The following is a 12150-nucleotide window of genomic DNA, read 5'->3' on the forward strand; positions in this document are numbered from 1 at the left end:
TCTACAAAATAACCAGACCAAAATGAACTGGAGGTATGGCTCAAGTGTGAAGTCCTAGCTCAAATCCCAATCTCTCACACTCACAAAATAATCTTGGCCTTTTGGCTAAGAGCAAGTATAAAAACAAAAACATGAATAAAAGGATTGTATGTGGAGGCTGGCGGAGTGGTTCAAGTGGTAGAGCATCTGCCTAGCAAGCATGAGGCCCTAAGTTCAAACTTCAGTACTACTCAAAAAAAAAAAGGTTGGGGTGTGGCTCAAGTAGTAAGAATGCTTGCCTAGAATGAGTGAGGTCCTGGTTCAATCCTTGGTACTGGGAAGAGAAAGAAGTGGGAAGAATCAGTCTACTTAATCTCAACACTTATTATACAGCATCGATGGAAGGATAGACACACAGATCAGTAGAATAGAATACAGGACCCAGAAATGGATCTCCACAAATATGCCTGGTTGATTTTTAACAGAGGCAAAAACAATTCAGTGGAATTAGCCAGTCACTGGAGGCTTACGCATGTAATCCTAGCTACTTGAGAGGCTGAAATCAGTAGGATAACAGTCAGAGACCATCCCAACAAAAAGTGAGATCTCATCTTAGCCAATAGCTGGGTGTAGTGGTATTTACCTGTTATCCCAAGCTATGTGGAAAGGCGAGATTGGAAGGATCTTGGTTCCAGGTCAGCCCCAGCAAAAACAGTTTGCAAGACCCTATCTCGATGGAAAAAAGCCAGAGATAGTGGTATGTGCCTGTCATCCCAGCAACGGCAAGAAACATAAAATAGGAGGATTGTGGTCCAGGCTGGCCTGAGCAAAAAAAAAAAACAAGACCCTGTCTCCAAAATAACCACAGCAAAAAGGGCTAGAGGTGTGGTTTAAGTGATAGAGCACCTGTCTAGCAAGCATGAAGCTTTGAGTTCAAACCATCTGGGCTCAGAGACTCACACTTGTAATCCTAGCTATTTGGGAGGCTGAGATCAAGAGGATCCCAGTTTGAGGCCAGTGGGGCAAATAGTCTGTGAGACCCCATCTCCAAAATAACCAGAGCAAAATGGACTGGAAATGTGGCTCAAGCAGGCTCAAGTGCCTTGCTTTGCAAGTGTGAAGCCTGGAGTTCAAACCCCAATCCCACCCAAAAAAAAAAAAGAAAAAGAAAGTCTTTTCAACAAAGGGTACTGGTATAATGGACAGTACAGACAAAACAGTTTTTTTGTTTGTTTGTTTTGTTTTGTTTTGGTGGGCAAGTGGAGGCAGGAGGTCCTCAAGTTCAAGGCCAGTCCAGGCAAGGTAGCACAAGACACTGTCTGAAAAACAAAATGGAAACAAAGGGCTGGGGGTGTGGCTCAAGTAGTAGAGCTCTTGCCTAGCAAGGCCCAGGTTCAATCCCCAATACCATCAAAGTAAAACAAAACAGGGGGTGGGGGCAGGGGGGGAGAAATTAACTAAGCCTTATATGCACATATGAATAATAAAAGAAAAAAAAATGAAAAAAAAAAAAAGTAAAACAAAACAAAACACCACAAAATCATAAATAAAGAAATGACCCAAGCCTTGTATGCACATATGAATATTAAAAGAATTAAAAAAAAAAAGAAAAGAAAATCAGAAACAAAGGGGGCTTGCTAAACAAAGCACCATGAACTAGACTGTCAACACGTACTACAGAACATACTTCCCAGCTTCTCAAAATAGGAACTTCTGTCTCTAAACCTTCAAACAACAAAATATCTCTAACTACCTTTTCTCTTTTGCCCCAGAAGTCATTCACTAAGGTCTACTGAGTCTTCCTAAACTAAATGACACTTAAATACACACATCCATGTGACATACATATTCAAAATTAACATTTAGATCTGCTTTTTATAAAGTTTTATTGAAAAAAAATTAACAGTTACTTGTCTTTCTTTCCCATCCTTAGCAGCACTGCTCTAGTGTAATCATTCATCAGTATACAACCAAATCAAATAACCAACCAACTGGATGTCCATTTCTTGTTCTATTCCATCCAATTAGCTATTGCTACCTGAGTTTCCTAAGCCATTACATCACAGCTCTGACTATGTGTCATTCTGTACTCCTTCAAAAACCTACTTTGTTTTGCATTGTCAAGAATGCAGCTGCAAAAAGTCCTTAATGTTTGGCTACCTAGCCACTATTTTTGCAGGCTTATCAGCCACTAAGGGATTCTACCCCAGCCCAACTGGTTTGCTCACTGCTCCCACAAATGAGTTCATACCTACTTTGGCTTACACCATCCATCTGAACCATTCTGTAAAACCCAGCTCAAATCATACTTCTTCTATCAACCTGCCTCTGATCATACCAGTTTGAAACGTTCCTAAAAAAAACCTACTAATGATCCCATTCAGTTGGCAATTAAACCTTTTTCAATTGTATAATCTAAAACCATTATGAAAACCTTTACTTAACATTTACTTATTTAGCCAAATAAATGAGTTCTTAGAAAAAAATTATAAATAAAAGCCTTAGGAAAAAAAGGAGACTATCTTCAGAATTTAGATATAGTTAAAGAATTCTTATTAATACTTAAATTTTGATCCATAATAGGAAAATTAGTAAACTGGACTTCAAGAAAATTAAAAACATTTGCTCTACAAAAGACCTTACCAAGAGGATGAAAAGACATTATAACTGGGAGAAAATATTTACAAACTACATAGTATCCAGAATATATAAAGGGCTCTCAAAAGTCAACAATAAAAACAAATCCAGTTAGAATATGTGCAAAATGGCCTGGGCATGCTGGCTCATGCCAGTAATTCTAGCTACTCCAGAGGTAGAGATCAAGAAGATTGTGGTTCAAGGACAGTACAAGAAAAAATTCAAGAGATTCTATCTTCACCAATAAAGGCTGGACACAATAGTGTGTACCTAAGTGGAAAGCATAAATGGAAGGATCTGGTCGAGGCTGCCCCAGGCATAAATGCAAGGTCCATGACTTCAAACCCTAGTACTAAGTTTGAAAAAAAAGAAAATGGGCACAATACATGAACAGACATTTCATCGAAGAGGATATCCAGATAGCAAATAAACATAAGGTAAAGATGTTTGCCATCTTTAGCTATTAAGGAAATAAATTTTTTAAAAAAGAAAATACAGAGTAAAACAAGGTATTATTAAATATCTATTAGAAAGGGTAAAATGAAAAATAGTGACCACATCAAATATTGGTGAGAATATACAGAAACAAGATCACTTGTACATGGGTGGTAGAAATGTGAAATATTATAATGAGCCTGAAAAACAGTTTAGCAGTTTCTTTAAAAGCTAAGGATGCAACTACTGTACAGTCTAACATCTATACTCCTGGGCATTTAGCTTAGAGACATAAAAACTCATTTTCCCACAAAAATCTCTGCATGCAAGTATTTATAACATCTTTATTCATAATAGCCCCAAACTAGAAACAACACAGATGTCCTTCAATGGATGAATGGTTAAATAGTACATCCATACTGTAACTACAACTCAGCAGTAAAAATGAAAGAACTATTCATATATACAATAATCTGAATCAATCTCCAGAAAATTATGCTGAGTTTAAACAGCCAATTGGAAAAGTTTACATACTATATGATTGTATTTAAACATTCTTAAGTTACAAAATTATAGAGTGGAGTACCCTGCAAAGGCACTAGGTTCTTGGACAGTTGACAGGGACACATGACATGTTGAGCAGGAGCAGCATCCCTTCCACTTCTGATGCGACGTGACTTGCCTTTTCAGTTTCCAAAGTGGCTGCTACTAGGGGTGGGTAGGTCAGGGTTAATGCCTCATGTAACATTTTATTGATTTGTTATACTATTCTAGTTCTTGATTCCATTGAAATTGCTTCCATATTCCTGAAAACCTTGTATTGCATAACTCACCTAAAGCCTTTATAAAGGTAAAAGGACATATATATGCACATAAAATTGTGTACTGAATGGAGAAATCTTGTTTCCTTCCCCTTGATCACAGCCTTACCTGTAATAAGCATTTGATCCGTTCCCCAGGGGTCATGATTCCTGTGGTGAACACACCAGATAACATCCCCGCTGCAAACAGTTGTGGGTAGCTGTATTGAAAACAAAAAACAGAAGTAGACACCTGTGACTAACCACCAAGGACAGAGGCAATCCCAATGAAGAGGATGGTTTTGTACTTTGGGAAGAAACACAGACACAAGTAAATCAGATTTCAGACAAAAGCCAAGTTCTGAGTATATCCTAATACCAAATTTCTAGAGCAGGGTCTCAGTGTCAAGAGCAATGAGAGCCTGGTGTGAGGACCACTCACATGTGGTGCATACTCAGAATCCCTCATCCATGGGAGAAGCTTTGTGGGGATACATGGTTTCCACCCCTGGGCTCAGTGACTATGAACAAGTTACCACTCAGGCCTCTCAGAGCCTTGATTCGCCAATAGTAAAATGTTGGGTTGTTGGGAGAAAGCTTCTAACCCAAGATCTGGACCTCAGTAGACCCAATTTCCCTTTCAATCTCACTTCTGGGCCACCAAGGGCTTGAGAACATTCAAAGGCAAGACTCAAGCAGAACAGCTTTAAGGTCAGGAAGAATAGCTGTGACTATCTCCACAGGCTGAGGCCAGCTGTCACTTGTAAGGAATGCAGTATAAGATGCTGAGAAAAAGTTAAGTCAGAGATGATACTTAGGCAGGAATGATGGGTACTGTGTCCACTGTATGAAGAAAAGTCTTCCAGTGAACAGAGTTAGTAGTTCTCACTCTGGCCCCCACAGAACGAACCAGCCTGAGTATAAGGAGATATCTATCACAGTATCTGTCTGTGCCATCACTAGCAATTCCTTTTCTTCCTGGGATTAACAATGGTCTGGTGGCAATGGGGCACAGTTATATTCAGCACTTCAACAGAGTCCCTCCAACTTAGCAAATATTGCTGAAAAACTTAACGCTGGCCTGGATGTCAGGCCCCTCTACCCAGGCCTCTGATAAATGACCCTTCAGGTCAGACCCAACCGAAAGGAGCCCAAGACAAGGGTAACAGATGTTAAATGCAATGGAAGGATATCCACTGTAGATTCTTCCCTCAGGCAGGGCCTGTTTCAACAGCCCTGTTCTTCCATGCCCTCACTTCAGGAAGGGCTCACACATCTACTTCAGACACATAAACTAAGCACACAGGCTGACTATTGAATAGCCAAGACCCTTGCTTTCTTTCATATACAGCCACCTTCCTACTGCTATCCCCAAAAGTCCTCTCAGTAACTAAATTCCCTCAATGAGACCAACAAGCTCCATGCTTGCCAGGATGTCCAAAATCTAAGCTGGGCATGCCTCATCTCAAGGGCCTGAGGACTTTCCTCTGATTAGAATGGTGCACAGGGCATGACGTGGAGACTATGACCACCTGGCTATTCTGGCACTCCTCTGGCCCATCCCAGGTACCTGTGAGTGCTGGGCCTCCCAACTCAAGGCCTGGTAATGCTCCTTTCCACACCATCACCAAATGCCATTATGGTGAATGTAGCAGGGCTGACAGGATGGAACTGGAGTCTTGAATATCTCAATCTTTGTTCAGGCACAAAGCCTGCTTCTCTGAGTGCTGTGTGACTCTATGGGAACATAGCTCACAAGTACAGCTGTGAGCTGTCATATATACTAGAATATATACTAGAGCTGTCATATATACCAGGTGATCAGAGAGGACATGTGTCTCTGGGACACATGAACCACCAAAAGTCTAACTGCTTTAAAACAACCCCTCACCTTTGGGAGCTGTTGTGGTTATTTATAGAAGCTGGGCACATTTAGAGGGTCGTGGGACTCCAGAAAGAGTTTCATTTTACATCCACCTCTATTTATATTCTGGATCCTAATTCAGCCTACTGTAGTCTGATGTGGTGACAGAATACAACCCAGCAGCCTGGGCTTCCTCCCTTGATCCTTCCTGGATGCTAACCCTGGCCAGCCTTGGTAGATCCTGTGGTGCCTACAATACTCCCAGAGGTCATCCTGCATGGCTCAGATTGACCATGCAGGTCAACCCAAGTTGCCACTAATAAGTCCCCTGAACTCTGAGAAGACTTTCTATTTTCATTAACAACTTAAAAAAATTTTTTTACAGTGCTGGAGTTTGAACTCAGGGCCTACACATTGAGTCACTCCACCAGTCCTTTTTTGTGATTTTTTTTTCCAGTGGCTGCAGATGTAGCTCAGTGATAGAGCACGTGCCTACCATGAGGAAGGCTTTGAATTCTATCTCAAGCAGAGAAAAAAAAAAAAGAAAGAAAAAAATACAAACTAGGTATGGTGGCACACATCTGAAATCCCAGCACTTGGGAGGAGAATCAAAAATTTGAGGCCATCTGGAGGTGTGGCCCAAGTGGAAGAGTGCTTGCCTAGCAAGTGCAAGGTCTTGAGATGAAACCCCAGCAGCACCAAAAAAAGAGAAAGGGAAAAGAAAAGACAACAAAGAAAAAGGAAGAAAGGAAGGAAAGAAGGGAGGGAGGGAGGGAGGGAGAGAGAAAAAGAGAAAGAGAGAGAGAGAGAAAGTAAAAGAAAAGTTAGTTCTAGGTCAGCCTGGGCTACATAATGAGATCCTGTCTCAAAATAGAACAAAGAAAAGGTGGTGGTGGCAGGGGAAATACACTTACTTCACTTTAACAGAGAAATCAGTATCGCTAATCTTTTTTTTTTTGCAATACTGGGGTTTGAACTCAGGACCTATACCTTGAACTATTCCAACAGCCTTTTTTGTGTTGGGTATTTTTGAGATAGGGTCTTGTGAACTATTTGCCTGGGCTGGCTTCGAATTGTGATCCTCCTGATCTCTGCCTCCTGAGTAACTAGGATTACAGGTGTGAGCCACCAGCACCCAGCACTAATCATTATAATCATATTATAAAAATGTAAAACAAAAGTTTTACTGCAGCAACAGGCACTGTCCCCAGCATTTCACACACACGTTTAGCATTCAAACTTCCCAAAAGTCCTGTTGGGTTGGGATTACTAATATTCCAATTATAACAACCTGGCAAAGGGGCAGGGGAGGAATTTTTCTTCTTTTTTTGCTTTTGTTTCACAGGACAAAGGAAACTCGGATATGTCTTTCACATGGAACTCTTTAAAGTCAGACCTGGGAACCCATGGGACGGCCACTGCCTGTCTGCCAAGGTTCTTTCCCGTTATCATACCACCACGTAGAACAGCACTGAGTGTTCCAGGTCTGTGAGTACTCACCTGAGCACATCATCTGGGGATTTCTGTTGTAGTTTCTTCCCCAAACCAAACCCAAAGAAGCATACAGCAAACATAGGGGTGACCCCAATGATGGGTGCAGCCATGCCCCGGTATAGACCTGTGATGCCCTGCAAGGAATCATAGAAGCAGAATCTGTTTACGGATACCACCACCCTTTATTTTCTTTTTTGTAGTGTTGGGGTTGAACTAAGGATCCTGTGCATGATAGGCAAGTACTCTATCACTGAGCTACACACCCAGCCTACCACCACCCATTCTATTACTGCAACAAGGAAGCTATGTGTCCTTTAACGTGTGGCTTCCTTCACCTCTTCTCTAAGCAAGGAAAGCTTGTTTTTTATTTGCTTGTTTGTTCTGTTTTGCTTTTTTTTTTTTTTGAGTATTGGGGTTTAAACTCAGGGCCTACATTTTGGGATTTTTTTGAGATAGGATCTCACAAACTATTTGCCTGGGCTGACTCTGAACCATGGTCCTCCTGATCACTGCCCCCTGAGTAGCTAGAATTTATAGGTGTGAGCCTCCGGGGCCACATGTTGTTTTGTTTAAGGGAGAACTTTTAAGAGGAAGACAATAGCCACATTTACTAGAATTAATTATCCTTAGGATATAAGGATGTGTACTGAAAGCTGTTAAAAATAGGGGGTAGGAGGTAATGATGGACTGTATGAAACAGAACAAAGAAACCTCTTGAGCTAGGTGCTGGTGGCTCATGCCTGTAATCCTGGCTATTCAGGAGGCAGAGATCCAGTTTGAAGCCAGCCCAAGCAAATAGTTTTTGAGACCCTGTCTTGAAAAAAACCTTCATAGAAAACGGTTGGTGGAATGGATCGAGATGAAGACCCTAAGTTCAAACTCCAGTACCAAAAAAAAAAAAGAAATTTCTTGCAATTGCTTTAAGTGGGGAAGGAGGGGTTGAGGAAGAGAGACTATGAGAGCAATGTAATTAATGTACAATATAAGTCTAATCAGAATCGTCACTATGAATCCCTCTATGTATAATGATATATCATAATAAAAAACTTATATAAAAGAAGATAATTATCCTCTTATACTCTACTGGAGAAACAGGAAACAGTTTCCATTTTGAAAGATAATATGGAAAGATGAAATATGGCATAATCTTTTACTCAGAAATTCTCCATCTAGAAATTTACTCTAAGGAAATACCCAGAGATGCAAAAAGAATGATGTCAGTCATTTATAAATACCAAAAACCTGGAATAAATATTAAAAACTGTCAAATAGGAGATAAATGACAGTAATTCCATAAATGTTACACAGCATGAAATTACATTGTAACATGAGAAGAGATTACTATGCAGGGAAAAAAAAACTACAAAACAAGATGTACATAGCAGGCATTCCTAGGATATACAGATACACATGTAATTTACCTCTGTTATTCTAGCATTTGGGAGGCTGAGGTAAGGATTGGGCATTCTAGGCCAGCCTGAGCTACATAACAAGTCCTTGTCTCAAAAAAAGCAATAAGGCTAGCAAGAGTGGCTCAAGTGGTAGAGTAACTGCTTAGCAAGCCTGAAGCCCCAGTTCAAACCCCAGGACCGACCCCCACCCCCAAAAAAAGGGGAGGAGGCTGGCGTGTGGCTCAACTGATAGAAAGCCTACATAGCAACTCTGAAGCCACAAGTTTAAACCCCAATACTGCCACTGTTTTGAGAGATTCTGCCTCAAAACAGGAACAAAAACAATAAAAAATTTTTTGAGCCAGGTGCCAGTGTCATGCCTGTAATCCTAGCTACTCAGGAGGTAGAGATCAGGGGGATTGTGGTTTGAAGCCACCCCAGGTAAATAGATTCGAGAGACCCTATCTCAAAAAAACCCTTCACCAAAAAGGGCTGGTGGAGTGGGTGTAGGTCCTGAGGTCATGCCCCAGTACCACCAAAAAAAGCTGAGTGTCAGTGGCTCACGCCTGTAATCCTAAACCATTCAGGAGGCAGAGATCAGGAGAAATGTAGTTCAAAGCCAGGCCAGTAAAATAGTTTACAAGACCCTACCCAACAAAAAATTCCCAGGGTTGGTAGAGTGGCTTCAAGTGGTAAAGCACATGCCTAGCAAGCGTGAGACCCTGAGTTCAAAATCCAGCACTGCCTCCCCAAAAAAACCATACATATATATATGTAATTATAACTTTATATAAAGTTACAAACTGAAAATAATAAATTGAGGCTGAAGGTAACTCAGTGGTAGAGAGTGCTTAGCATACATGAAGCCCTGGGTTTAATCTCCAGCACTAAAAAATAAAAAAGTGATAAAATTACATTGATAGTGAGTGTATATATTAAAAACACTGAAAGATCCCAAATCAATGACCTAATGATACATCTCAAACTCCTAGAAAAACAAGAACAAGCAAATCCCAAAACAAATAGAAGGAGAGAAATAATAAAAATAAAGAGCTGAAATCAACGAAATAGAAACCAAAAAAACCACACAAAGAATTAATGAAACAAAAAGTTGGTTCTTTGAAAAAATAAACAAGATCGATAGACCCCTGGCAAACCTGACTAAAATGAGGAGAGAAAAAACCCAAATCAGTAGAATCAGGAATGCAAAAGGGGAGATAACAACAAACACCATGGAAGTCCAGGAAATCATCAGAGACTACTTTGAGAACCTATATTCAAATAAATTTGAAAATCTTAAAGAAATGGACAGATTTCTAGATACATATGATCATCCAAAACGGAACCAAGAGGAAATTAATCACCTGAATAGATCTATAACACAAAATGAAATTGAAGCAGCAATCAAGAGTCTCCCCAAAAAGAAAAGTCCAGGACCTGATGGATTCTCTGCTGAATTCTATCAGACCTTTAAAGAAGAACTGATACCAACCCTCCTTAAACTGTTCCACGAAATAGAAAGGGAAGGAAAACTGCCAAACACATTTTATGAAGCCAGTATTACACTTATCCCAAAACCAGGCAAAGACACCTCCAAAAAGGAGAACTATAGGCCAATCTCCTTAATGAACATTGACTCAAAAATCCTCAACAAAATAATGGCAAACCGAATTCAACAACACATCAAAAAAGATTATTCACCACAACCAAGTAGGCTTCATCCCATGGATGCAGGGGTGGTTCAACATACGAAAATCAATAAACTTAATAAACCACATTAACAGAAGCAAAGACAAAAACCACTTGATCATCTCAATAGATGCAGAAAAAGCCTTTGATAAGATCCAACACCATTTCATGATAAAAGCTCTAAGAAAACTAGGAATAGAAGGAAAGTACCTCCACATTATAAAAGCTATATATGACAAACCTACAGCCAGCATTATACTTAACGGAGAAAAACTGAAACCATTCCCTCTAAAATCAGGAACCAGACAAGGATGCCCGCTATCTCCACTCCTATTCAACATAGTACTGGAATTCCTAGCCAGAGCGATTAGGCAAGAAGAAGGAATAAAAGGAATACAAATAGGTAAAGAAACTGTCAAAATATCCCTATTTGCAGGTGACATGATCCTATACCTTAAAGACCCAAAAAACTCTACTCAGAAGCTTCTGGACATCATCAATAGCTATAGCAAGGTAGCAGGATATAAAATCAACAGAGAAAAATCATTAGCATTTCTATACACTAACAATGAGCAAACGGAAAAAGAATTTATGAAAACAATTCCATTTACAATAGTCTCAAAAAAAATCAAATACCTAGGTGTAAACCTAACAAAAGATGTGAATGACCTCTACAAGGAAAACTATAAACTTCTGAAGAAAGAGATTGAGGAAGACTATAGAAAGTGGAGAGATCTCCCATGCTCATGGATTGGTAGAATCAACATAGTAAAAATGTCTATACTCCCAAAAGTAATCTACATGTTTAATGCAATTCCCATCAAAATTCCAATGACATTCATTAAAGAGATTGAAAAATCTACCATGAAATTTATATGGAAACACAAGAGGCCACGAATAGCCAAGGCAATACTCAGTCAAAAGAACAATGCTGGAGGTATCACAATACCTGACTTCAAACTATATTACAAAGCAATAACAACAAAAACAACATGGTACTGGCACAAAAACAGACATGAAGACCAGTGGAACAGAATAGAGGACCCAGATATGAAACCACACAACTATAACCAATTTGTCTTTGACAAAGGAGCTAAAAATATACGATGGAGAAATAGCAGCCTCTTCAACAAAAACTGCTGGGAAAACTGGTTAGCAGTCTGGAAAAAACTGAAACTAGATCCATGTATATCACCCTATACCAAGATTAACTCAAAATGGATCAAGGATCTAATATCAGACCACAAACTCTAAAGTTGATACAGGAAAGAGTAGGAAATACTCTGTAGTTAGTAGGTATAGGTAAGAACTTTCTCAATGGAACCCCAGCAGCACAGCAACTAAGAGATAGCATAGATAAATGGGACCTCATAAAACTAAAAAGCTTCTGTTCATCAAAATAAATGGTCTCTAAACTGAAGAGAACACCCACAGAGTGGGAGAAAATATTTGCCAGCTACACATCAGACAAAGGACTGATAACCAGAATATAGAGGGAACTTAAAAAACTAAATTCTCCCAAAATTAATGAACCAATAAAGAAATGGGCAAGTGAACTAAACAGAACTTTCTCAAAAGAAGAAATTCAAATGGCCAAAAAACACATGAAAAAATGCTCACCATCTCTAGCAATAAAGGAAATACAAATTAAAACCACACTAAGATTCCACCTCACCCCTGTTAGAATAGCCATCATTAGCAACACCACCACCAACAGGTGTTGGCGAGGATCCGGGGAAAAAGGAACCCTCTTACACTGTTGGTGGGAATGTAAACTAGTACAACCACTCTGGAAAAAGTTTGGAGGCTACTCAAAAAGCTAAACATTGATCTACCATTTGATCCAGCAATACCACTCTTG

General features: G+C 39.8%; 1 protein-coding gene across 1 annotated transcript in view; it reads right to left on the minus strand.

The window, feature by feature from the left end:
* Slc25a20 (solute carrier family 25 member 20) overlaps positions 1 to 12150 on the minus strand; it is a 34203-nt gene that overhangs the window by 13489 nt on the left and 8564 nt on the right. The window contains exons 3-4 of the mRNA XM_020172306.2: positions 7216 to 7343; positions 3982 to 4072 (exon numbers count right to left, since the gene is read on the minus strand). Coding sequence (XP_020027895.1) covers positions 3982 to 4072; positions 7216 to 7343 — 219 coding nt within the window. The remainder of the gene's footprint in view (positions 1 to 3981; positions 4073 to 7215; positions 7344 to 12150) is intronic.

Source organism: Castor canadensis, chromosome 17, assembly GCF_047511655.1.
Source record: "Castor canadensis chromosome 17, mCasCan1.hap1v2, whole genome shotgun sequence".
Lineage (NCBI taxonomy): Eukaryota > Metazoa > Chordata > Mammalia > Rodentia > Castoridae > Castor > Castor canadensis.